The sequence below is a fragment of the Bombus terrestris genome, chromosome 11 (assembly GCF_910591885.1).
Source record: "Bombus terrestris chromosome 11, iyBomTerr1.2, whole genome shotgun sequence".
Taxonomy (NCBI): domain Eukaryota; kingdom Metazoa; phylum Arthropoda; class Insecta; order Hymenoptera; family Apidae; genus Bombus; species Bombus terrestris.
In genome coordinates, this window is record NC_063279.1 from 2,410,392 (window position 1) to 2,437,312 (window position 26,921).

The 26,921-nt window shown below is 34.9% G+C and overlaps 4 protein-coding genes across 6 annotated transcripts; 2 read left to right on the forward strand and 2 right to left on the reverse strand.

Annotated features, from left to right (window-relative positions):
* The first annotated feature begins 307 nt into the window (after positions 1 to 307).
* On the forward strand, positions 308 to 6,174 carry LOC100650733 (casein kinase II subunit alpha). 3 transcript variants are annotated; one of them, XM_003398749.3, is made up of 8 exons: positions 308 to 502; positions 1,542 to 1,773; positions 1,908 to 2,019; positions 2,100 to 2,312; positions 2,980 to 3,174; positions 3,255 to 3,606; positions 3,727 to 3,804; positions 5,240 to 6,174. In XM_003398749.3, the coding sequence occupies exons 2-8, from the start codon at positions 1,679 to 1,681 to the stop codon at positions 5,590 to 5,592; spliced, it is 1,398 nt and encodes a 465-aa protein (XP_003398797.1). In that variant the 5' UTR covers positions 308 to 502; positions 1,542 to 1,678; the 3' UTR covers positions 5,593 to 6,174. The 3 variants fall into 3 exon arrangements, with proteins under 3 accessions (XP_003398797.1, XP_012168608.1, XP_012168609.1); XM_012313218.3 differs by having other exon boundaries at positions 1,620 to 1,773; XM_012313219.2 differs by having other exon boundaries at positions 309 to 502; positions 3,727 to 3,820; positions 5,240 to 5,467.
* Positions 6,175 to 6,937: 763 nt separating this feature from the next.
* On the forward strand, positions 6,938 to 10,637 carry LOC100650489 (ubiquitin-like modifier-activating enzyme 5). Its single transcript, XM_003398747.4, has 6 exons — positions 6,938 to 9,045; positions 9,173 to 9,308; positions 9,380 to 9,576; positions 9,645 to 9,831; positions 9,913 to 10,249; positions 10,318 to 10,637. Exons 1-6 carry the CDS (start codon positions 8,906 to 8,908, stop codon positions 10,434 to 10,436), a joined length of 1,116 nt encoding a protein of 371 aa, XP_003398795.1. The 5' UTR covers positions 6,938 to 8,905; the 3' UTR covers positions 10,437 to 10,637.
* LOC100650608 (actin-related protein 6) lies at positions 10,423 to 12,143 on the reverse strand. The gene is made up of 3 exons (XM_003398748.4): positions 11,894 to 12,143; positions 10,851 to 11,822; positions 10,423 to 10,764 (listed from the first exon to the last, which is right to left on the reverse strand). The coding sequence occupies exons 1-3, from the start codon at positions 11,965 to 11,967 to the stop codon at positions 10,635 to 10,637; spliced, it is 1,176 nt and encodes a 391-aa protein (XP_003398796.1). The 5' UTR covers positions 11,968 to 12,143; the 3' UTR covers positions 10,423 to 10,634.
* LOC100646387 (dynein axonemal heavy chain 12) lies at positions 12,054 to 26,804 on the reverse strand. The gene is made up of 30 exons (XM_020865334.2): positions 26,691 to 26,804; positions 26,442 to 26,630; positions 25,991 to 26,367; positions 25,601 to 25,847; positions 25,024 to 25,422; positions 24,715 to 24,925; positions 24,243 to 24,516; positions 23,717 to 24,097; positions 23,549 to 23,642; positions 23,324 to 23,478; positions 22,926 to 23,211; positions 22,695 to 22,856; positions 22,424 to 22,635; positions 22,228 to 22,345; positions 21,908 to 22,148; positions 21,604 to 21,850; positions 18,367 to 21,547; positions 17,680 to 18,281; positions 17,286 to 17,572; positions 16,940 to 17,193; positions 16,551 to 16,847; positions 15,998 to 16,493; positions 15,165 to 15,910; positions 14,737 to 15,090; positions 14,187 to 14,653; positions 13,927 to 14,084; positions 13,558 to 13,804; positions 13,061 to 13,466; positions 12,721 to 12,984; positions 12,054 to 12,644 (listed from the first exon to the last, which is right to left on the reverse strand). The coding sequence occupies exons 1-30, from the start codon at positions 26,802 to 26,804 to the stop codon at positions 12,294 to 12,296; spliced, it is 11,817 nt and encodes a 3,938-aa protein (XP_020720993.2). The 3' UTR covers positions 12,054 to 12,293.
* Positions 26,805 to 26,921: the final 117 nt, after the last annotated feature.

The window sequence follows — 26,921 nt, forward strand, 5'->3', positions numbered from 1 at the left end:
ATATTTTTATAATTTATTTGTTAGTAATATCTTATTTTAATAGATACATATTGGGGATGGAATTTTATTACTATGTGAAGAGAATGATATATATAAAATATTAAAAAGTTAATATTAAACTTTATGTGCCTATATAAAACATATTAAACATATATACTGTATATATAAAACTATGTAGTTAATTGATGTAAACGATAATATAAGAACAATAATATCCCTAATGGTTAAGTCGATAATTTAAGTAATAGTAGTAATAGTAAGATTTGATTGAAGAGACGGTTGAAGGTTGGAGTTTTCTATCTATATATTTGAAGTTTGAGGTGGATTGTTGGCTGCCATCTTGGACCTCGGTCGTTTGAGAAGCCGGCCGCCCGCAAAAATCCTTGAGTTTCACGCGTTCGCGCGGCCTCACGTATTTCCTAAGCAGGTTGCGTGGTTTCACGACGAATTTAGAGATCTGCTGCGGTCAAACTAATCAAGATTCGGGTCCGGAATGTATTAGGTGAGTCCAGAATAAGTCAACATTAATTTCCTGATTGCGATGGCGTGTGATTTATCTCGTACATGTGTGTTCGTGTCTTGTGCTTGTGCGTGTTCTAATCCCTGTTGCGATAGTAGATTAATTTTTACCTACATTTTTGATCTTTAACTTAAATATCAATTTTCCCTATATGCCAATTGTGCTTGTATATATAGAATTGTTCTTTTGCTAAATCACAACTTCAAACCACAGAAACGAATTGATAGTGTTCTGTGAGCTCACAATCAATAGACTTCTAAGGAATATGCAGTTCATTCGTTGTAATCGGTGAACACGTTTTAAACTTTGTTAGTTTCTTATATCAGGATTCAGTTTTTTCTTTGGTTAGTCTGCTTGCTATCATATAATTATTTCTAGTGAAGTTGTTTTGATTCTTCTAACCATATAACTCCTTTTTGTAATTATACTCAGTTTAATATATAGATATTTTTGATAAAGATACTATTAGATAGTTTATAAATGAATTTATTTGTATTCTGCAGAATTTGTATTACAAGAAATTAAATTAAATGTTTCAATTATAACTCAATGAGGTACTTATATTTTCTTTACTATGTTATTTTAATTACGTTGCAACTACTATTGATTTTTAATTGATACATATAATTGTCAATTTATTTGCATTTAATGTAGTATAGATGTATTTAAATATTAGAATTTACTCATTTATTGTCTTGTGTCAAGTTAAGTAAAAAGTATATAAGAATCAGGAGAATGTTTAGATTTATGATTAAATATTGCATTGCATTAATGAATTTTTCAATGTATACATAAATATAAGTGCAATATTGAGTTGCCATAATAAATACTATTATCATTGATATTATAAATTATATTATTGACACTAATATTTTAATATTTGATTCAGTCCTCATGTAAACATAAGTTAGTATTTAGCAAAAGACTATTACACATTCATATATTATTCATCAATTTTTTATATTTCTCTTATTAATTTAAAATATGTTTAATTTTAATATGATTTTTTTTAATGACTCAGGTGTATATTTGTCCTCGCGCATTTATAACTGGGTGAGTGGAAGAGATAAATTAACTAGCTTTTGTAATTTTTCAATAGACAACAGTGAAAGAATAACAATCCACAAAATAAATAGTAGTAGTGATATATCAGAAAAAATGGCACTACCCAGTAGAGCGCGAGTCTACACAGATGTGAATTCACACAAATCCAGAGATTACTGGGACTATGAATCCTATGTTGTCGACTGGGGGTAAGTGTGCAATAAAACATTCTGTGTGTATTTAGATAAATGTATCTATATTTGTGCATATCTATGTCTGTATGTATGTATATTTGTGTATTTCCCTCATTTTATTTAATTGTAACAAATTTTTTGTTATATAGACAACAAGATGATTATCAACTAGTAAGAAAATTAGGCAGAGGAAAATATAGTGAAGTATTTGAAGCCATAAATATTACAAATAATGAAAAATGTGTTGTAAAAATTTTAAAGGTAAAAAATATAAATTATGTTTTAGTAAGTAAATTATAATTAGCCGAAAACTTTAATTTTCATGTGATTTTAATGTCTAGCCTGTAAAAAAGAAGAAAATAAAAAGGGAGATTAAAATCTTAGAAAACCTCAAAGGTGGGACCAACATAATTACACTCCAAGCTGTTGTCAAAGATCCGGTATCAAGGACACCGGCACTGATATTTGAACATGTGAACAACACAGATTTCAAGCAATTATACCAGACGCTAACAGACTACGACATAAGATACTACCTCTACGAATTATTAAAAGTGCGTGTATTGTTAAGTGCAATGGAACAGTCCAATGTGAATCTTCGAGATTATTATTTTGATAGATGTAGGTGTATATCATAGGTTCAAGGAAGAGTTCGAAAATATTTTATTTATACAAATTCATTTTTTCCCTCTATTACCATTGTTTTATTTAGTATTAGTATTTTTAGATAAAAAAATACTTCATATGAAATTTATTTTATCTTTATATTTTTATTTTGCTTATAACTATATCTTTACTCTTTCAATGTTATGATATTTGAAATTTAAGTATTTAAACAATTATAAACTTGCATATATAAATTTTCTATGTTTCTTTCTTTCTTATGCTTTTTATTAGTTTATTCTGATCATAAAGTACAATGAAATATAATAATTTTAAAAGTATCTCATCTCAAAAGGGTTAAAAGTGAATATACTAAACGAAAATATGATGTAGTGCCTTTCCATAAAAATACTGAAATTGTTCTTTCTTATTAGTCAAAGCATATAAAAAGAATCCTTAGTTTCAGAAATTTTAAAAATTTTCGGACTCATGAATATTTAAGTAAGTAATGTGTCGATAGTGTTTGATCCATTTTGCATCTGTGGTTGAATAAGATGTAAAACGAAAAAAAAATCATTAATAATGTACAAGAGATGGTCGTCTCCTTTTTCTGTTTAGGCATTGGATTATTGCCATAGTATGGGAATAATGCATAGGGACGTCAAACCGCACAATGTTATGATAGATCATGAAAATCGAAAGTTACGGTTAATCGATTGGGGTCTAGCAGAGTTTTACCATCCAGGTCAAGAATACAATGTACGAGTAGCTTCGCGTTATTTTAAAGGTCCAGAATTACTTGTAGATTATCAGGTTTGTGTGTAATTTATCATATCTTTAACTGTATGTTATAAGTAATTTATGGATAATATGCTTCTTCTTTTGTATTGCAGATGTATGATTATTCATTAGATATGTGGTCCCTTGGATGCATGCTTGCAAGTATGATATTCAGGAAAGAACCGTTTTTTCATGGACACGATAATTATGACCAACTAGTGAGAATTGCAAAAGTTCTCGGGACTGAGGAATTATTTGAATATCTTGAAAAGTACCATATTGAATTGGATCCTCGTTTCAATGATATTTTAGGTCGACATTCACGTAAACGCTGGGAACGTTTTATGCATTCAGAGAATCAACATTTGGTATCGCACGAAAGCCTTGATTTCCTCGACAAACTTTTGCGTTATGATCATTACGAAAGACTCACTGCACGCGAAGCTATGGAACATCCTTATTTTTGTAAGTATTATGAAGTATATTTAAATTTTGCGCTATAAATTTTAACAGAAAATATGAATGGTGTGGTACTTCGAAAGACTGATAGTTTCATTTTTATTTCTCCATTCTCTTTCACTTTAGATCCAATAGTAAAAGATCAAGGTCGATTAAACATGGTATCATCGTCACCTACTCCCATAACAGGTTCGTTGCCTGTAGGTGAGTAACGGCCCAGGTAATGTCACCACCTCAATTTCCAATTTATAATTATTTAACCATATCATTCACGTATTGTTGAATCGACCATGAGAATCCCGTGAATATTCATTCGCATCTACGAATATGATGCGTATCAATTGAACATCCATGAAGTTTGTATTGATTCGAATTCACAACTTCTATTTTACGATATTTATAAAAACAAAGAATGAGAAAGAATGCCGGGAATATGAACACGTCGTGTTTGTATTGTAATGTACGAATACACGCAGTTCTGTTGGCATTCAATTGTTGACATCGTCCGGCATTGTAAAATTTGACTAATTCGCAATGATAAACACTGTTCTTGTAAAGTGTTCAAACGTTGAGCGTGGAAACACATTTATGTTGAAACAAATCCTTACTATTAAGTACCCATCGGAAATCTTTCCCATTGCGAATTAGTTAAAGTAAACAACTGTGTTACGCTTTACGCAAAGTCATTCCAGGCATCTAAATAACGAGAGCAAGATGTACTACGTTGTGGCCAGAATATAAACATCCATTAGTAATACTTCTTTGATCTAAAGTTTCAGGTGTATGGAATGACCAATGCGACTTATAGTCATATTATAAAGAAAACATACGAAATAGAGTAATGTCGACCGTTAATAATGCAAAACGATCTTTTTTTGCAAGTAATATATATTTTATTTTTCGCAGTACATTATATTTCAGAATTTCAAATATTCTTGACTACTGATTTTTTTTATCTTCTTTCTGTTTCTTCAAATAAGAAGATCGTTTCAAATGGTCGTAATGTGACTAAAGATGCGACTAAACAAATGTTTGATTTGAAATATTTAAACGATTCAAGTCTATGTCGTTTGGTATCGATTAATCTATGATTAGAATGAAGCGTATAAAATGCTGATTTTTCTTATATTGTCGCATCAGAAGATCGGTTATAGTGATACCTCACCGATTATGCGATGGATGCATTTTTCCCTCAACATTAATGACGGGAAAAAGTCGCACGCACTAGAAATAATACCTGGAAGAAAATGTTTGATTCCTCCTTGACAAACAATAAATATTATGGAAATTAATTTATTTAGATTCGGATCTGACTAGCTTTATATAATAGTCTCCAAAGCCGTAAATAGATTGGAACAGAATAATCGATAACATAGAACGTTCAACAAATAACAAATAAAATGTGCAATCGAAATGATATAATTTTAAGAAAGAGTGTGTCAGATATACACTATTTTCAAAATCTGTCGATAATCAGTAACTAATAACAGATACGTATGTAGTATGTTTTCTATAAATAAGTCGATCCGTATTAAACGACAACTGGACTTGAATTGCTCAGTCATTTCAAAACAGGCATCTTTTTAGTCAGTATGCGTATTTATAAGGAGCGTGCGAAGAATCAAACATTTTCATTTAGGTATCGATACTTCGCGCGAGGGGCTTAATCCCATCCCTAAGCGTGACTGTGAGCAGCGTACCGGTTCGTGGAATAAACCGACTGAAAAATGTGGCAGGACAAGTTGGAAATGGGACTCAGAAAACGATGAAGTATTCATCACATCCGTTTCATCCATAACATACGGTTTACGACTTTTGGTTAGTTACAAACTAAAACCTTTCATTCCACCCAAACTTGCAAAATTAAGAAGAAGAAAAATATTTTGTATGATGGCGGACCACTCTTTATGTAAATGGCAATTATATTTTGACGTGGTGTATAAAGTTCTACATTTTAGACATTCCTTGTTTTTTATCCTGGGTATTACTTAAAAGAATTTACGTTTGTTGTGTCAGAAGCAATCTATTATGTGCAATTGAGACCTTAAATGGCACAAATGAGGAGCAAATGATACGTTTCAAAACTACTATCGATTCTACTATATTGCAAATAATTTAGGAACGGAAGAAAGTTTAGAATATTAAAACGAATCTATCAAAGTATGTGCTCTGTCCATATTGGCCGGTGTGCATGTGCCATTAATAATAGTATGTTGCTTTTCTCTATTTTTTTAATCTGACATTTCTGTTGTTTTCCTTTGACGCTGCTGCTAATGTCACGATCACGGGAAATTTGTAAATGCATAAAGATGCGATTAGATCATGTTATGTCACTTCGAAGATCGTCCGTCATAAGACATTATAACAAAAATGATGCAAAACAAAAACTATATGTATTTGCATCCAACAAGCGCGTACACACACACACACACACGCACACACACACACACAGCACATACGTGCTTACACTTAACATGTACCTTAGGCCGCTCGATTTAGTACTTTTAACGATGATAAAAATGTTCGTTTATATCTGATACAATGATAGTTGAATAAAATGTTTGTTATAGCCAAGTACTCTTTGTGCTCTGTGAATACCTGTATATCCAGTAATAGATGTTACCAAGATACTGGTAAAGACTTAATTGATCAAATTTTGAGAACATGATATCCACATTTCTATGACCATTTCGTCGTTTGTATTTAGAAAGAGTAAGAGAAAGAGAGAGAGAGAGAGAGAGAAAAAGAGAACTGTTAAGATTTTCAACTTAATTTTCATACATTGATCAAAACGAGAATTCACAGGCACCTTAAAACACTTGGCGCCAATAAAAGCCTACGTACATGAACAAGATACACGTCGATAAATGAAAAAAAGAAACATTCGTATTGCTGTACATTGTGAGCTTAACGCGCTGGTCAAAAACTTAATGTCAATAACACCCACTAAATCGATCGAATTATTTCGAATACAGCATTACCAATGTATTTCTTATTCAATACGTTTATAAATTGAACATGTAATTATTTATATACGACCGTAAGTCAGTTTATTGTGTACATTTGAAAAATTTTCTTTGAGAGGAAGAAAAGGAGAAAAAGAAGAAGAGTGACGTACTTTTAAAGAATGTATAGGAATAGAGCACACTCCACTTGTAAACCATGTCCTTTCGTATTATTTCGAAAGAATTCATCAGTTCCTATACGTATAAATTATGCATAAAGTACGGTCAATTCAATATATATGTATATATACATATATATATATACAAAATAATTTTGCATATGCATATATATAATACATGCACACACATATAAATGTGTGTATATGTACATATATATATACGTGTATATGTATGTATATATATATATATATATATATATATATATATATATATATACACAAACACGTAGCATATTATAAATGCGTACCCTATAAAGCGGAGTGTGGATTTGAATTTGAAGAGCGAGGTATGCTCTCGAATATTATCGGTTAAAGAGTAATGTTCGCTTCTTATTCTGATCACTGCGCCGTTTTTGCCTTATTATCATGTATTCAAAGATTTTACATGTATATATATATATGTATATTTTATTTTTCAATAATGCATAAAAAATATATATACATATATAAGTAACGCAGATAAGTGAAAATAAGTGGAAAGAGTATGTAGACGTATGAGATGCATACTGCGCTATAAATGTTAAAGATGTAAAAAGGAAATACTTTATGTACAAGTATAAATACATTTTATTTATTCTGCTTATAACTGTCATATTGCTCGAACGAGACAAATATCTAATTTCAAGACACTTTCACATGGCAAGAACGGCGCAAATATAATTGTTTGTCCAAATTTGATAATTCTTCCCTGTTCATACGTTAAGTTTACGATAATCTAGTTTAGTTTTATAGGAAAAAACTATTGAATAACTACTATTTAAATCTGCAAATTAACATAGACAAAAAAAAAAAAATTAAAATAACGAATTGTCACTAATGTAATTAATATATTATGCTAAATTTTAACGTTGATATTTTATCTTGCAACATCATAATTTAACACTATTTTGTCGACAATGTATTATTAAACAAATATCACTAGGAAAGCCGTTCTGTCATTATCATATATTATAGGCCAGTTTAAAAATTTGTTTTTCCCATTTTGTTTAAGAACGGCTATATCCTGGTAGAAGAAAGTGCACCTAATATTTCAATATATACTAAATGTACATTCGAATTTTATATTCACTCATAATAATGCCAAAGCGATAAAGTGAAATTGTTTACATACTTCTTCGTTTTCTGTTTCTCTCTTCGGTTCTAAATTTTTTTTCTAACGCGGAAAATAAATTATTCTAATGCGGTTGAGGTATGACAATAAAATTAGCCAAAATGCACGGATCTACTTTGATTTAAACTTGTCATCGATCATAAAAGCATGAAAATAAAAAATTATCCATCCTGTATTACGTGATCACATGTTTTTAATGTTTTTCTAATATTTACTCTTAAAATTAGTGATACAATGGCTAAATAAATAATAACGAAAAGTTTCAAAATTTTCCTTTATGCAGGTACAAAACATTTGTGCATATATGCAGTGTAACAATAATATGTATAATTTACGATACGAAACGCTGTAATACTAAACAATGCTGTATAGAATTAATTGAAAAAAGAAGCAGATACAATTTTGTTTGTATTAAAAAGAAATAATAAATCTTATAATTATTGAATTTTTTTACTGAAATTAAACAATATCTCATACTGATTTCTCATTTTTCATCATTACCATATAATTACAATTCTACACATAGTCGTATCTTCATACATTTCAACTTAAATCTGTATAATTAATTTTCGAAAAAATTAACATTTTTATTACCTTAATGTAGGGAAAAAGTGGTAGGAATTTATAAGTAACTATACAAAATATTCTTTAATTTTGTAGCATACGTAAATACGTACTCTGCTTGGATAAATCAAGTAGAATGTAACAGGTTATGTTTCTAATTACGAAATCATTATAAAATTCAGTAAAAGTTATTATAAAATTCGAACATATCGTATATGAGATTAATTACCAAGTTAATAATTTTTATTGAAAACTGGATTATCCTCTTTATCAGTGTGTTATGTGTATAAAGATCTATATTTTGCAGCGCGTATCGTATAAGTATACATGTACGTATAAGTACGTTGCTTTGCACCTGCAATAGAATAGCGTGCCATAACCGCAGTTGCAGTTGAAAGTAAGTACAGCTGCTTACATATTTTTGAAAATTACTTGTAATATCCATAATGGATGAAATTGATGGATTGAGGCAAAAAATCAAAGAACTTGAAGACAAACTACTTCAAAAACAACATAAAAATGCGTTTACTACAAGAGCAAAAATAGAACATATGTCAAGTGAAGTGACTGATGCAAATCCTTACAGGTAATTTTTGCTTATATAAAACTTTTTCATTATATTAAATAGTTTGAATTATAAATACTTCAATTATATACTTTTTAATACAAAATTGAAAGAAAAATATCTTAATGTTTCTTTGTCCTTTGATTAGTCGTTTGATGGCATTAAAACGTATGGGTATAGTAAATAATTATGAAAGAATAAAAGAATTAACAATTGCTATAGTTGGAATAGGCGGAGTTGGTAGTGTGACTGCAGAAATGCTAACAAGATGTGGAATTGGCAAGGTAACAGTCTTATACAAAGTCATAAACGAAAAATTTATCTGTTTCCTAAGTAACAAACAAGTAAATTTCAGTTGATTCTTTTTGACTATGACAAAGTAGAAATGGCCAATATGAATAGACTTTTCTTCCAACCTTACCAAGCTGGCCAAAATAAAGTAGAAGCAGCAGCAACAACATTACAATATATTAATCCAGATGTAGAGATTGAAACTTACAATTACAACATTACTACAATGGATCATTTTGAAGATTTTACAAATATCATACGGTACATAAACCTAATTTTTGAATAATTGTAATTAACAATATCTAAGTGACATTAAATTTTATTTTTAGCACAGCAAGTTTGAATAAAGGTCCAGTAGATTTAGTTTTGAGCTGTGTAGACAATTTTGAAGCACGAATGGCGATTAATACCGCATGTAACGAACTTAATCAGAAGTGGTTTGAAAGTGGGGTATCTGAAAATGCAGTTTCAGGTCATATTCAATTTATTATTCCTGGAGAGACAGCTTGTTTTGCGGTGAATAAAAATAAAAATTAAAGTATAAGCAAAGCATTAAAGCTTAAACTTGATTGGTGAAAAATATCATTTTATTTCTAGTGTGCTCCTCCATTAGTAGTCGCAGAAAACATTGATGAAAAAACTCTAAAACGAGATGGGGTTTGTGCAGCATCTTTGCCAACAACTATGGGAATTGTTGCAGGTTTTTTAGTTCAAAATGCATTGAAGTATCTTTTAAACTTTGGCGATGTTACTCATTATTTGGGTTATAATGCTATGCAAGATTTTTTCCCTAAAATGATGTTAAAACCAAATCCAAACTGTGAAGATAGGTATTGTAGAAAACATCAACTAGAATATGCATTGAAACCAAAACCAGAACAAAAGATAGAGAAAATAGTTGAAGATAAGCCTCTTCATGAAGATAATGAATGGGGTAAGTAACATATGGAAAGATAAAATATTAGTATATGATTAACAAATTGATCGATTGCTTCATTGCAGGAATTTCTCTTCTTGATGAACAAGATCAACAAATGGACGAAAAATCTCAAATTAATCAAATTCCGTCTGAATCTGATGCTAGTCTAGAGGAACTGATGGCACAAATGAAATCCATTTGAGTTTTATTCAAAGAGTTTACAAGAATAGTAATAATATTTCATACTAATAGTAATATTATTTATACATTCCACTTATATTTTTTATATCATTCGTATCACATGTAAAAAAAAGAGATTAATATATGTCGCGATATTATATACAATATACAATATTGTACACATATGTACAGATTATCCAATACAACAAATTTATTAAAGTTAGACATCGAAACGTTCGAAACAAAGATTTTGGCCCTCTTCCTCGTAATCCTCTCTAGTTACCAAAAGACTTGAAAATATTGGATCTTTTGAAAGTGTTTTACCACCATGCCATGCATATGTGATCGGGCTGAAAACAATATGTAACAATAGAATATGTATCGAATATCGAAATCTTTTCAGATGTATCAATTACAAAATTAAATGTTTCGTTACTTTTCAGGTAAATGCACATTTATCGTATATTCTGCAGGTGCTAAGCTTCTAACTTCCTTGTAAATTCTTTCTTGGAATCCAGGAAATTTTGCGTTACCTCCAGTAAGAATAATATTAGACAAAAGATGCGGCCACGTCTCTTCGTCGCATGCTTTCAAGCAATCCATAATTGCTTCTGGAATACCCATTTGACGAATACCAACATCCGAAGGAAAAAACAAGATTTCGGGTATAGCAAATCTTTCATTGCTTAAACGTAGAGTTTGTTGTTCATTAGGAGGTTCCGGATTTTTGAGGAAACCACGTCTTAATGTTGTATAATCTGGTAAAACATAATCTTTGACTATAGGATTGTTTTCTAACTTATTTTTGGCAGTTTCCATATCCTTGAAAAATTCTGAAGAAACAAAACAAGAATCCTCCTTCACCTGATTTATTACATAAGTTTCATCCATAACATGAAGCTGACGATAAGATATAATTTCTTTGAGGTGATTTGTAAGAAGTTTTCCACCCACGTCAATGCGTCTAATACCTTCTTTAACTTTGGTATCATTTATATATGGTACTACGTGTGTAAAGCTATAACCACTATCAACTACAATACAACATTTTGTATTAGGATTTTCCATTTTATATTGATAACAAGAGAGAGTAGAGCTATTGATTCTTAAAAGACTTTGACATTCGTATTCTTCGAAAAATATTTCTGTCATAGCTTCTTGAATGGTTGGAAAATTAAATAAAGGTTCAGTTACAATCACAGAAAGCTGATTCAAGTTTACCAGACAGCATTCTTTAGAGAATATATAATCCCACACAGTCTTCTGAACGTCCCAATTGACAAGATATCCTTTTTGAAACGGTAAAATGTAAAACAGACCAGATGCATCTCGACATTCTTCGATTTGATTTCCTACAAAAGGTCTTCGTCGTTCGCTTTTCGCTTTCATTATACAATTTGGAACTAACCTAAAAATAAATCCGTTAATAATTGTACTCCTTTTTGTTCTAATTTAATTATTTTCTGCATCATAACTTACTTGGCATTGTCGGAAGCTAACCCAACTTTTGCGGTATAGGCACCATTATCAAGAACAAAAGTAGAACTACTCATATTAATAAAGTGATTAAATAATAAACTAAAATCCGATTGCTCTTTGTTTCGTTGTACAAACTTAATTAATATGTAGGTGTAAAATATATATTAAAACAAGTTTCATTTATTGGCTAATTCAAAATGTTTCATTTATACCTTAAGCGCTTAGAGTGACGCCATGTTTTAACTTCTTTTATGTATGTACTAATGTACACGTATGTGTGTATGTATAGGATATTCATTAAATGTTATACATTATACATATCACGTATATGATTCGTAATTTTGTAATTAATTAGCTAAAAAATACAAGTTTAGTGATAAAGATCACTATGAGAGATTGTTTAATTGTCGAGTTGACAAAGGAGAGCCAATCCTCTTTTAATCCAATGACTAACAGGATAGTTGGTATTTAAGAGGATCGATAACACGTAATTAGTTGAATGTCCGGTCGTCTTAAGAACACCAAAACGCGCAGAAGTTATGTAAAGAGGACATTCGTATCGCTCTCCTACATGAATGGAATCCACTACTTTTGGTTTCATCCAAATGATTGGCATAGGTTCCCAAAGAACTTTTGGATAACTTTCAGCGAGTAGCATGCTTTGTATATCCCATCTTGCGCCGGCCAAATACATTCCGTAAACGTAAACGCCATCAATTGGGGATGTATGCAATTCATACGTAGGAAGTACCTAGAACAAACGACGATGGAAATATTTAATATCCTCCTCACCGCGATAAAAGATACGTTTGTAACTATCGTAAAACCTCGAAATCAAAATCAATTCTATCAATGGGTATCTTATATTTTCTCGCGAAGTTTTGCGTTGTTGCCGTAAGGAAAGCATGTACAAACGAGAATCCAGATATCCAAAACGTTTCTGGTTTATCCTGTATTAACCATTTTTGAAAGAAGCTTAACCGGTCAAGAAAATCGTTGATAAAGTTTGGCAATGGTTTTAAAGTTGGATAAGCACATGCTTGTACCCAAGACGGTGGAATTCTTGCGCTTAATATATGACTAGCTAGAATCTATAATTATATTTCATATTTTATTTATCGCTAAATATATATTATCGTTGTATAATGCCATTGGATTTCGCAATACCTCTAACGCAGGAGTCATCACTATTAATCCTTTTACCGCCTTTTCTAGCATATCGAGAGATTCCCGAATCTCATGTAAAAGAATGTTATACCTTATCAATTCTTGTATCAAAACGGTATTCATCGATTCCATGTACATAATAGGATATTGTTTTTGCGCTTCTTCGATATCAAACAATTCAGGCATTCTGTTATAAATATCATCTTTTATGTTCAATAACATTTCGTCTTGCTTAGTAGTATCGCCTATCGTCACTGTTCCTTGAACTAACATCATGGATTCAAAGAATTCGTTCGACAATTCAAGGTCCCGCGTAATCCCTGCGTTCATATGCAATCCAAGTACTTCTGGCGGTGGATTTAAAGGAATTCCTTGAATTTGTTTTATATAATCTTCGTATTCGTGCCTACGTGCATGTAAAACGGCACGTTAATCTTTCTCTCTTTTTATTCTACGACGATAAAAACCTGAGCAAAAAAATAGAAAAATAGAAATACCTCTTTGGTAAAGTGTATTCAGATCCAATATCCGCGAAGGCATAATTCTGGTCCGTAATTACATTCCGATTATAAAAATCTTGTAATATCGTGTTTAGGCATCGTCGATCTCTATCATCCGTGACTCGACCACCGTAATTACATTCACCGGTTAGATATATAATAGCTTTAAAAGGAACATCTTCGTAGTCATTTATGTATAGATGAAGTTGTTGGGCTGATATTTGAAGGTCCGATTCGTTGAAACCTGTGCATGTAATTATCTTATACAATTTTTCTCATTGCAAGCATTTAGGTATGATGCTAGTGATTTTAGGAACACGAAAGAAAAAGTTAAAGTAAAAAAAAAGAAAAAGGCGTTTGACGGACCGTATTTTATGTTCCAACCCTGAGCGCCGTAATTTCGTCTTTCCTGTATTACAGCATGAAAGAAGCATAAAGCATATAGCAACTTTGAGTACGCTCTCTTTTTATTGAGTTCCGTATCAAATAAATCCATGGTTTTGGTAGCTTCTGCTTTGTAGGACCTAGTGATTGAATTGAGCATTCGTTTATTTATTCGTTTCATTTGTGCACGCTTGAAACATAGATAGTCGGTAGATTATGTTTAAATAGTTTGCTAGATTCACCTCATAATATTGTTCTGCAATCCAGTTGGAGGTTCGTTTGTCATTTTGACACCATTTTGTAGGATTGTAATTGGAAAGTGAGTGGCAGGATAGCTAGTAAGCCATAAACGAAAGTTGCTGTGTGTATTCGAAGGATCGAAGTGTTCGCAGATATCTTCCAACATAGGCATCCAAGAGGCAGCTAAGTGACAATTTTGTAGGCACACCCATTCGCCATCGTTTTGTCCTTGTTTAATCAGCTTCTGAGCGATCGGCCCTTGACCTTGACCGAGGGAAATCGAACGAAATCTTTCGTGGAAGTTCATGTTCTCTGCGAATATCGTAAGCGCTTCCATTGGATCCGAGCCCGGAGATAAAATAAAGATCAATGGTATCAGAGAACTCGATTCTGCGAACGATTTGGAGATGTCGAAGGGTGGCGGTAACACAAACTTCAAACCAATCCCAGCTTCAACGAATCGTTGTATCTAAAACGTTTTAGTGTTTTCGCGTTAAGTATAAGAGGATAAATAAAAGAACGAAGGGCACTATAATGGTCTGTGTGTTTTACCATGATCATCACTTTGTCTGTTCTGATCATTCTTGTGACGATCAATTTCTGAAAAGGTGTTAAATTCTTTTCCCATGGGTCTGGTATTTGTGAGTTTTCCGGATTCGATAAATCGTAATACTGCTTCCATCTGTTTAAATTGCGGGTAAAGTTTGATTGAAAATTGGCGAAGCTAGGTAATATATGAACTCTGCAAATTTCTCCCCAAGATTTAGCTGGAAGCCAGTTAGACGCTGGATTGTCTGGTATTGCAGCCAATGCGACGCCTCCAGATAGAAAGAATGTCATTTCTTCTCTCGTGATCGTGTTCTCCGATATTAAAATTGTCGTATATAAGACAAACGAATACAAAATCTGATCGGGGAGATGACACATATCAACATTTTCAACTCAATTATATCGTAAGAAAGTATAGTATGTAAGTTTACCTTGTCCTTTTCAAATAAAGATCTACAGACATTTTGGTACAAGTTATAAGTAAAAGTTTCTCGCAGAAACGCGAGTCTTCTTTCGAGAATTTTACTTTTGTTCGCAGTATCGATGGAATTGATGTATAAGTTGATAAACCAAGTCAAAGAATATTGATACATAGGATCGATGTTAGGTAGATCGGTGATCGTATAGTAGAGAGCGGAACTATGTCTTGCGATGGGCTTATAATTTTGTCGGAATTCTTCGATTTGTGCCTCCGTTTTCTTCGCGGCAGCTTGCTTCTTAAATATATCGATAGAGAGAATTTTGGACGAGTCCAAAATTTCTATGGCTTCCTCGTCCTCCAATATGCTAGCTCCTGACGCCGATAAAGTTTTCAAAATATTATCCTCCACTTGTTGCAAAGCTTGTCTATTCGCGGCACTTTGAACGATTAAATATTCTCGCTTTTCCTGCAAATCGGGCCTCTCCTTTGCGACCACGATACCTAACAACTGATCTTCTAAAGCACCAATCGTTAACGCGAAATTGATCACGGTTACTTTGTTGAAAATTTCTGGTAGATAATGCGGATTGCGTAGTTTCGTCGTAATATACAGTTTAAACCTCAAACTGTATTCAATTGACTTTTCACCAAGCGTGATATACCACAAGGGACCCATTTTATATATTGCCTTTGTTAATATCGGATCAAGAGGTGGTGGCAAGTCTTCAAGAACGTTCTCTATTAATACCGGTTTTCCTAAACGCAGGTACATAAAGTAACAGTAAGAATGAATTGTGACAATATATTTTTCAAATAATACATATACATATGTACATATATTACCATACTCTAGTGCTTGTTCTATGATGTTCATGTAATCCTTATCCGTTATCTTGATGATTTCAAGTTCGTTTTGCTTCTCCATGTTGCGAATCCATTTATTCGCTTGACTCTGAGGATCAACGAACAAACTCCACCTCTTCGAATTATCCATGATAATGGCGTTCTCGGTGGAGAACGAGTCTCGAGGTAGCCCAAATATATTCCAAGAATTGATCTTTATCTCGGTGCCGAGTACTTCAACGAAATCGTAACTTTTCGAGCATGGGATATTCAAGCTGTTAACATAGTCTATCCATTTTTCCAAGTTTTCGATACGGTAGTTAGACGTGAACGGTCCCAGATACGCTATCATGCCACAGGAAATTAAAATATCTCCTGGCAAAGTATCGTAAGAACTTTGTAAATTTGCTGCTGCCATCATCCAACGATTTTTTTCTCCTCCCAAGCCGCTAATTAATTTTTCCGCACGAATCAACTTATTTCTGCAGTTTGTCACCTATGGAATCGCAATTACCATTTAGCATAATATACGACTCGTTTATGCCTCTGTTACCTCGTTTTCCAACTCGATCTTTTTGGCGAGAGTTACGCTTAAACGTTCGTTAAGAAGTTCTAATCTTGCGGTCAATTCGGCCAGCATTTCGCGTCTCTCGTTCAGAAATTTAATAGTATTTTCGTAATCTCGTTGCGCGCCTTCCAACTTCGCTCTTTTCGGTCCAACTACTTTGATCACTTCGTCGTATAAAACCATCGCTCTCACCCATTTGCAGAGACCTTCAGCAGCCGACGATGCCCTAGCTACAATTTTCGGTTCGAAGTTCTTATCGGTCATGTATGTCGTTTTGATTTCCTATATTTACCAAGATTCATTTTATGAGTTAAGCTTATTATATTTACGCAAACAAGCTGCAGTGGAGAATAAACGATAACTGACAATATGACCTGCATTATATGCGGTGGAATGTTGTCTTTATCGTACTGCCGCAAAGTTTCCAAAAATCTCATGTCACCTAATAAACGTTTGCTTGGAGTCCAGTAATCGAGTACTTTTTTACCGCTAACTGGATCTTCAACTCTGAGAGGAGGTATACTTAACATCACGCATACCGCAGCCATTACGAGTTTTACCCCGGCTGGAGGACTTCTCATTGTCCTTACAACCGTTATGTCTGCTGGCTTTAGAGTGTTTAGAGCGGCTACGATCATGTAAAATGCAAAGTGAATAAAATTTATGAACAGCGTAACCGCGCGCAAGGTTCTTACGAATATGTATATCTATGTACGATACCTATTGCATCTTCTAGAGCTGGCAAAGCCTGCGCTAAATCCGCCTCGCATTCTGTCTTCAAATTTCTCGCTATTTCGGCCTGTACATTCGCTACATCTTCGTCTCTCTTTACCATGATTCTTGCCTTTTCCACACTGATATTCTCGGTTTCAATTCTCTTCATAGTATCGGCCGTCTCCTTGGCAGACGCTTCAAGTTGAGGCCGTAATTGCGAAAGCGTTACTCTCATTCGACCAATTTGCTCGGCCGCGTATTCTAATTTATCCAATCCGCTGATATATCTATCTCTGCGATACGCAAGAAGAAAGTATAAAATATAAGAGAAAGAAAGAGTGGGTAATCTTAAATTTGCATTCTTTTTCAGTTCCGCTGAATATTTATTCCGAACGCGTACCTCGCGAGAATAAGTGCTTCTTGTTTCTCTTTCATCAGCTCTGCATAAGTTCGTATGAGATCGAGAAATCCGGCCGTTGTGATGTAAGTTTGCCTACCAGTGGCATTGTAAAACCGAGTGCTAATATCTTTGGCGCAAACGTGGAAAAATTTACACGCGATCACTGCGTTGATCTTCACTTGTTCATCGATATTGATCGCAGTGGTGCTGCGTAGAGCTACCTGTTCGAGAGCATCCTCTGGCCATACATCGAACCAATCTATCGTGCAACAATTCACGAGACTCGGATAAAGTCGAAGTCTAATTCTGAAGGTGTCCCCGATGGGACTGAAGCATAGCATTATGTGTAACTTCTCTTTGCAACGATTCACGAAGAAGGCAAGGATCGAGAGTACCGATATGTCTAAATTTCGATCACCACCCTGAGCTGGTAACCGTGCCATTTCAATAATTTCCTGTCTTTCCTCGATAGTAAATAGATTTGGCACCTCGCCTGAATTTAACAAACTGTCGATGTCGTTCAGGAAAATTTCGCTTTTAATTTGTCCTTCGGTGAGTAAGAACACGAAGTCTTTGCCTGCGCCGCCGGAGTTCATGAGCACCTAAACGATGCAAATATAACACCTGCGTTTATTAAGTTATTATCAGGATTCCATTTAATTATGCCATTTCGATTAAGAAACGAACCTTCTTTATATCGTCCCGCCATTCCTGTATGCCATATGCGCTGCCGATTTCTGGCTGGAAAATACCGAGACCGGTCATATTGGAAGCTAATCTTGTTAACGATTGTCTACCGGATCCACCTACGCCAACCATCAGTAAGCTACCACAAGGAATTACTAATATGCGGCAGATTTTGGCGAGATGTTCCAAAGCGTAACGAAACAAAACAATATCCATCTTGTGCCTGTGTGTAAGATTGTATTCCTCGAGACAAGAAATTGCTACTTCCGAATATTCCTCCATCGATTTTACTTCTTCGTAACGACGATCGCTCGGAATCGTATCTATATCCATGAAGGTACCAAATACGAGACTCCGTAGACTTTGTTCCGTTAACTGGTCGTTAAATTTTGGTAAATAATCAAACACCATCTCGAACGACTCTCTGAGATTACTTCCAACTACTTCTTTGATCTTGAAAAACAACCATTGTCGGTCGTTTGTATCGATTAGGCGATCACCAAAGACCCTTAGAGTTTCATGAACCCACAATTTTGTGAAATCCGATTTCGATTTCACGGACTCTTCGCTGATCATCGTGCAACCAGTTATCACTCGAGAAAAGTCACGTAAGTTGAAGAGATAATGGGACTTCGCTGGTGTCGGTCTAAGTTCTTTCTGAGCGTCCTGGAAAATGTTCATAGTGGCGTTTACAATCTCCATGATGGTCGGCATAACTGCCGTGGTGAAACCATTCCGTTGCAATCCGATAAACGCGATATTCGTAAAAATTCTGATGATAGTATCCTCGGTAAAGTTGTCGATGCTAAATAGGTTGAAATGCCTCAGGAATCTTTGGTATAATTCTTGTCTACTACCGCCTGGCGGGGCCATCGCACAGATGAACATCGTATCGTATATATAAATTATTTCCGGTTGTTTCAGATCAAACCAAATTTTATGATCGAAAAATTGCCGGAGCAGCTCGATCGGCGGTTGGGCACCGAACGTTTCTTTTGCAGGCATGTTGACATCATCGATAAATACGATGCAGTGTGTGCCCGACAAAGGACCAAATTGATTTCTGCGTCTCTTGTATAATTTTAACACGATCAGCTCCTGCGTCTGTGCAGCAGTAATATGCGGAGTGAATGTAACGAAATTTGGTAGATAGTCTTGTTCGCTTAACTTGTTCATGATCAAATCCTTGATGTAGAAACTTTTCCCGGTCCCTGTCTCTCCATACAATAAAAAACGTTTACGGTGATTAACGTGCTTTAAAAACAGATTTTGATATTTTGCCGTGTCGATAGTAGGAATCATTAATTGGACAAGGCTTCCGGTATCCGAATACTCTTCTTGCCTTGCCAGGTCAGAGAAACGTCTCCACGCTCCTCGTCCTCGATACGTGTAAAAGCAATCGTGAATCAATTCGTCTGTTGGGATAGAGATCAGGGATTCGATGAGAAATTCGGGAAGCGGGTGTTCCTTCTGTTCGTTCTTCCAGAAAGTCAAATAAAACGCGTTGAATTTGACACGGGAAGCGTAATCTAACGTACCGGCGGCTCCCCAAACTATTGAAGTCAGTATAGATGCCTGTAGCCAAGGTACAATGAATTGATCGTACGTTTTTGGATTCTGTTCTACCGCGTCTTCCATCAACATTTCGAAAAGAGTCATCGTTGATACAACCTCGTGAATTTGACCAGCACTGATGGTTTTGCGACAGGATTTTCGAATAAATTCCAAACATGGGTCCACCAACCAATTGAACAGTTCCTGAATATTTTTCTCTTGACCTTCCTTCCACGCGGGATTCAGTTTATTTATCCAAGATTGAACGAATGGCTGCCAGCCAAGAACGCGCGGCTCTACGTATATCATTCCACAACGGGACACTGTGGCGGGCGATGCGTGTGCAAGATCCATCACTTCGAAGATCATGGACATCACGTTGGACATTTGTATTATTTCACCGGACGTTAAGCAAAGTTTTTTATTGTCGTCGAGAACGGTATTCAGGTTCTCGATCCACAGTGCATCGACTGGTCCGTCGAAAATAATCCATTTTCTATCCGGTGAGTCTTCGGCGGCATACGTTCGAAATATAACAGCGCATACACCGTCCGTCCATTCGGAAGAAACCGGATCGAAACATCCGTATAGCTGTCCTAACGTTATAGACTTCGGATTAATCGTATAATATTTCGTCATCGCTCCGTTCTCGTCGCCCCGTTCGTGCATTAAAGTTAGAGCATCGGCCAAAGTATGGAGAACCGAGGTCTTCCCACCGAACGGTTCTCCAACGAGCATAAATCCGTGACGAACGATCATCATTTCGAACGTTTGTATGATTTTTAGGAGAAAACCATCCACTGGTTGCAAGTTATATTTGTCAGCAACCTCGTAAACCGCTCTTAAAAGTACTTCATAACTTGGAGACGGAAGTTCCAATCCGGGAAACAGATCGGATACGATGCCTTGGAAAAGTGGAACATCGTGCGCCAAGAACTTTGGTAAATTCACATCGATCACCGATCTAAGTAAAAGCATGGACTCGTCCTCGTCTGGAAATTGTAGTTTGATGTTTTGCGCGGCTGTTAAGACTGTTTTCACAGCTCGCATGCCATAGTCGTAGTGAGATTGCGTGGACAGTTGCTCGGAGCATAACTTGTACGTCGTTACGATTTTCGTAGAGAGTTCTCGAGCGCTACTAAATCCAGAAGAGTAAAGAAATATTTCAGCGATCATAGCGTAATCCGGTACCATCATTGCTACGGTTCTGAATAGGACTTTCAGATTGTCTGGCAGCTCTGTACGACCTGCGTAGCCAGGGTTCATTGTGATGCAAACGTAAACGGCAGGATTTAATCTCAATTCAGTGCCCTCGAAGACGAACGTTTCCAATTTAGCTCGTACTGCCTGGGTGATGGAAAGCATTTGCTGTGCAACTACAGATAATACTTCTAGTTCGATTCTGTTAAACTCATCGAAACAGGACCATGCTCCGCACGAAGCAAGACCTTTGAAGAACTTTCCCATGTTCTTATAGTCGAGACCTTCGGAGCAATTGAAAACTACGCATTGTATCGCTATAGCTCTGCTTAAATCTTTCGTCGTTTCTGTTTTACCGGTACCAGCTGGACCTTCCGGTGCACCGTTCAAGTGTAACGAGTATGCGCCGATTAAAGTGCGATAACACCTATGGAGTAGAGTCCCGTTAAATTTGTTTCGACAATTCAACGCCTTCTTTCTTACCTATCTGTCAGAGGAGTAATAACGAGGCGAGGACAATTTCCAATGTATTCGTATGCGTAGGCCACAGCTGTATATATAATTCTAACAAACACATCATCTTCCCAATAGTAGCGCAATTGCGCTAACCAATCAAAATCCGTTTCGTTTATGATTTTCTTGTCGATCAATGATTTTACCACATCCATAGCATGCACGTCCAGAGTAATAAGAGCATTCAACGTAGTTCTATTTTGTTTCGATAACTGTCCTAAGGATGGTATGTTTTATTTAATAACGGTAAATGATTTAAGCGAACCATACGTACCTCTGACTAACTCAACCATCTCTAAGATTTGAGATCTAAGTTTAGTATGCAGTGTTTCCATCGTCGAAGGAATATGGGTCATGAGACTATTTTGAACTTCCATACTCCAATAAATTTGAGAAACGCATAGGACGACCATACCAGGCCATATACATACCCATATGACCCGTTTATTAACTTCATAATCAAGGTAGCTCATAAGGATTTCATGCCTTACTGATATCGACATTTGTTCTTCGACCTATAACCTCGAGACAGGTTGCATACCGTTGTATATTCGATTCGAATTTTGTTCCTGTAAATATGTTGTGATCGCATACTTGAATAAGCCATCTTTCTACGCAGCCTCTTGCGGCAATGGTTGAAATTTTTTCTTGCATTCTAACTTCTTCATAATCTTCGCTAAACATCGAACATATTTCCATATCTTCGTCAAATCTATCACGTTGTACTTTATTAGAAAATCGAAATTGTTATCGCGTTCCTAATCATTAACATCCAACGAGGATAGTTTACCGCAGCTTATTTATCCCTTCGAATAATTTTCGAAGATGGGGTTGAACTCGAAAGGGCTCTTTTGTTTCAGACAGTATTTCTAACATATCGTCGTTACTCAAAAAGAAAAATCTTGGGAAGAAAAGTCTCTTCTTCTCTAAGTAGTTTAGTACTCCATCATTTACCTTTTCCATTAATTCATTAGCCTCCTGCATGATTTCTAGAAGACCCACCTGTGTAAATAGTCAGGTTACTTTAACGTTACGATTATTGCAACGATTCAAAAACTTACGGAACCGGCAGTTTCTCGTACACGAGGATCCTTTGCAACACCATTCATTGCGCTACGAAATATTCTGTCGACTTGAGCGAACAGTACTTCTTCATCGGGTAACTGTGCTACGATATCTTTACTTGAGAAGATGGGTAACAAATACATCCATTGTACTTGAACCTAATGTAGAAATGTAAAAATTATATCTATAAACGTAAAGGGAATATGCCATGAAGCTTTTGAAAATACTTTGGTCCATTCTTCGATCGTTGACTGTATTCGAAGTAGAAGAAAGTAAAAATTTTTAACTTCTTCCTCGATAAGCTTGACAAACGCGGAACCTCGCATTGTTTGAGTTTTTATAATATGTTCCTCCAATAGAGCATAAATATCATCTAATTGCGTCAAGATGTTTACTCCTGAATCCTTATAAAGCGAAATGGTAAATAGTACATCATCCCATTCGCCGATCATTTTTGCTAATAATTCCTCGAGCATAAGTTGTTTTGTTGCGCTTATACTTATCGTTTCGTACCTTGATCGAATATAGACTTAAATCAACTGTCTGATGTATAAAACAAAGTGGAAAATATCTAATTTATAATACGTTAGAGAAAGAAGCACGAAAGTAATAAAAATTCTGTTACTTTTCCAAATCTTCCATTAAATTCATATTTATAATTTTTCGAAATATTGTTCCGGCATCAGGAGTAAGATCAAAACCGGCTATAGCCGACATTTCGTCCCAATGGATTTGGCGGATCGCGGGATTTCGAAAAACAGCTAGCAACGGTATATATTGCTGCGCTAAGAATAATGGCAGTAAGAAAATATTCCCGACAAACAGCTGGCTATTGTGTCTTAAAAATCACCTTGAACCACTTGATATTTTCGATAAGCTGATGACAAAGTTTTAAGGGCGCCGGTTGTTGAAAAGGATCCGGTTCGTCTGGCGATCCCTTGAAACTAACGAAAATATCGCGATGCCTTAACATTCGATATCTTTATTAACTAAATACGTTCGATATCGTATCCATTACCTATGCGGGTAATTCATTGCGATTTCCAACTTTATTCTTGTTTTGTACTGTTTACTGATTTTGTTAAAACTAGTAAAATAATCGGTTGCCTTATTTTCGATATCGTTTGAGTCCAAGTACTCGAACGGACCATCTAACCAAACATCTCGATGTCTTTGCCATTGGTAACCACGATAAATTAATTCATAATATGGCATTATATTTTCTTTCAATTCATTGATTCGTGGATATTCCGAGAGAGGATATTTGAAAAGTTTCTCCTCGTCGTTGATGCATGTTATTCTCTCATCCATACGATCTAAATCACGCGCAAACTTTCGCATATATTCTATATATTCCCGTATTCGATTTGCGTCATCCATATCGTTCATAATTTTCAATCTAAAATCAGCAAAATAATGATACAATATTATAATATATATTACTATATACTATATACTATATACATTACTCTATACAATAATATATATTATTATAATATATAGAGATTCAAAACTGTATCAATTCTCCTATCATAGGGGTTTACCTAGGAAACATGTTTTCTACATCCGCGTTTAAATCTTCGATTCTTTTCTGAAGTTTCTCCTCTAATTCAAATTTAATTTGCTCATACGCCGCGCTATTCTGCTCGAATACCGGTCTTATCCGCTTTAACCAATGAATAGTGGTGTTATTTAATTCGATATGATCTTTGGTTAATGCTGTCATCCCGATTAATGACGCCATCATGCGCAACGATAAAGTAATTTTTTCTTCTAACGATCTCATTAACGTTGATGCAGCAATTAACATATATTCACCTGAAAAGAAATTATATCACTTGATCCCTTTCTGTCTGGTACATTTACAAATTTTCTTCTATTGGGTTGGCAACTGAGTGATTGCGGATTTTGTCAATACTACCTAATGACAAAATCCGCAATCACTTAGTTTTTAACCTAATAGATTTCTTACTTAAAAAATCCTCTTATTTAAAAATGTTTATTTAAGAAATTTACCTAATTCGAGTAATTCTCTAGTAGTATGAGGAATGTTTAAAGCACGTTCTCTGATCATTTCGAACGTATCACAGATTTCAAGATTATAATTTCGATGGGTTTCGACCAACTTCTCGATAATTAGCCTACGTACTTCTTCCGTATAATAAAGAAGTCCTGCTTTTGCCGCGACTTGATGAATTATTCCGATCGAAAAATATTCGTGATCCGGCTGGAATAAAACTAGATTTCGTGAACTCCTATTACTTTCTTCCGAAATAAATAAATGTTGTGTCATATGTGCATCTATGTATGTGCATAATATTGTACCATGCCATTTATTTCTCGAATGAATTGGTTAAAATCTTCAACTTTGGATACACATTCTTGAAACGTGCGTCCCGTCCTAACGTAAGCAACGATATTTTTGTGCGTTTCTGGATCGAAAACAACTTGAAATTTGTTAGACAATTCTTCAATGTAATTACTGAAAGGTTGAAAAGTATCTTGTAATGTCTCTGCGAGACGTCGATGCGTTTCTTCTAGATATAGTTCTGGTAATACAGCTTTAATGTTCTCGCATTGAATCTTTACACCGACCCAAGAATCCAGCGGCGGTAATTGTTGACCGACATGACTGATTTGATCAACTATGTTATGAAATGCGTGACATATCTCACGCATCGTCGGACTAAGAAATAGCTTGTTGTTCTCGCATTTTAATTGTAACTGCAGAACAAAAATATCAATGAATGTTTCCTCGACTCATTGTCAATTGCATATTTGAATAATGAACTTCAATCATACTTTACGAAGTTTGCAGCAGTAGCTGTCTTTGAACGATTTATCGATCGATACCAATCGATCGAACGATAAAAATTCGAAATACTCAAATAAATTGTTGTACCTTGAATAAAGGCACCGATTGTTTGTCTTTTAAAACTTGAAGCAAGTATTCAATAGTGTTTATCATGCGCGTGACCACTTGAAGCGCGAGCAAATTATTAGCGCAATTGAGAAAGTCTGGCAAAGAGGGCTGAGGCACGTCGTAAATATAGCGGGGTTGAGAAATTAATCGCACGATGTCGCTGTAATAGGTACTACTGATCATCAGCGCGCCTTTTTTCGTATCGTTTTCCACTAAATCCAAGAACCTACGATTGTCCATTATGAAAGGCTATTAACGTTCATTGGTTAAGTTTTATTCGATATACGCTAACGCGTGTGGGATAAGAACAGAACGCTGTTCAGTTCAAGTATTAATTTTTAAAAACTATATAATCATTACATATATCACCTGTTGAAATCAAGATAATCAAATTCCAATCGATATCGGCCAAAATTACAAATCCACTCTGGCATCAAGATATGAGCTTTTGCAACAATGTTCCTCATCAGTTTATGAGGTAAATAATACTTTTTTCCAATTGCGCATCGATGTTTCAAATACTTTGAATAAAATTCTGTCCGCCCAGCGAGTTTGTACGGAGGAATTTGTTCTAAATCTACATTACACACATCTTGACATTCGATGGCTACTACTCTTTTCACAGCTAAATCGTGCATCGCTTCGTAATAACGTATCTTCGTTTCGAGCATTTGCTCCTCGAAAATATTCGCGTACTTGCATCGTAATCCAGCCGATATTAAACTTCGTATGGTTTCTTCCTGTTCCTAAACGTTGAATCATGTAACGATAACGTTTGTTATACGTTAGAAACGACATAATGCATTTTGAAGTTACGTACAGGTAACAGGGTATTTGCGGGCAAGTTATTTGCAAACTCTTTCATCTTCGCGAAGTAGAAACTCTGAGGCTGTTCCAGTCGGCATTCGTTAATAACCTGACAATTACTTTCTTTCCTTTCATGACGAATCTTTGACTTCGTTGCCATTAATTCCAATACCTTTCGCGCATCTCCACTCTCATCGTTGATCTTTCGAACGATAATCAACTTTCCATTTTCGCTCGTTTTTAGAAAAATAGATCAATATACCTTTCGAAGTTTAATTGCATTTTTAGACAACTGCTCCATATCGCAGCAAAATTTGGTGTCAGATGTTGCGGTTACTTCGCATATTATTCTTCCCTCTTCTTCCGTGTCTGGCATCTTTAACTTTTTCTCTAGATCGTTTGTTTCTTTTTTTTTTCTTCTTTTTGAATAAATTTCCCTTTCGTACTCGCATCCACGCGAGAATGGGTTATCAAACCGTAGAATTGAAAATCG

What these genes read in the sequence shown, in the direction of transcription:
- LOC100650733 (XM_003398749.3), top strand. Translation starts at nt 1,679, where the DNA reads ATGGCACTACCCAGTAGAGCGCGAGTCTACACAGATGTGAATTCACAC. An exon ending in TCCTATGTTGTCGACTGGGG is followed by an intron (nt 1,774 to 1,907) that starts GTAAGTGTGCAA and finishes TTTGTTATATAG; the next exon opens with ACAACAAGATGATTATCAAC. An exon ending in TATGGAACATCCTTATTTTT is followed by an intron (nt 3,607 to 3,726) that starts GTAAGTATTATG and finishes CTTTCACTTTAG; the next exon opens with ATCCAATAGTAAAAGATCAA.
- LOC100650489 (XM_003398747.4), top strand. Translation starts at nt 8,906, where the DNA reads ATGGATGAAATTGATGGATTGAGGCAAAAAATCAAAGAACTTGAAGAC. An exon ending in ACTGATGCAAATCCTTACAG is followed by an intron (nt 9,046 to 9,172) that starts GTAATTTTTGCT and finishes TCCTTTGATTAG; the next exon opens with TCGTTTGATGGCATTAAAAC. An exon ending in CAAGATGTGGAATTGGCAAG is followed by an intron (nt 9,309 to 9,379) that starts GTAACAGTCTTA and finishes AGTAAATTTCAG; the next exon opens with TTGATTCTTTTTGACTATGA.
- LOC100650608 (XM_003398748.4), bottom strand. Translation starts at nt 11,967, where the DNA reads ATGAGTAGTTCTACTTTTGTTCTTGATAATGGTGCCTATACCGCAAAA. An exon ending in TTAGCTTCCGACAATGCCAA is followed by an intron (nt 11,823 to 11,893) that starts GTAAGTTATGAT and finishes ATTTATTTTTAG; the next exon opens with GTTAGTTCCAAATTGTATAA. An exon ending in AATGTGCATTTACCTGAAAA is followed by an intron (nt 10,765 to 10,850) that starts GTAACGAAACAT and finishes TATTGTTTTCAG; the next exon opens with CCCGATCACATATGCATGGC.
- LOC100646387 (XM_020865334.2), bottom strand. Translation starts at nt 26,804, where the DNA reads ATGCCAGACACGGAAGAAGAGGGAAGAATAATATGCGAAGTAACCGCA. An exon ending in AATCGGTGCCTTTATTCAAG is followed by an intron (nt 25,423 to 25,600) that starts GTACAACAATTT and finishes TTTGTTCTGCAG; the next exon opens with TTACAATTAAAATGCGAGAA. An exon ending in GAAGGGATAAATAAGCTGCG is followed by an intron (nt 22,346 to 22,423) that starts GTAAACTATCCT and finishes ACAACGTGATAG; the next exon opens with ATTTGACGAAGATATGGAAA.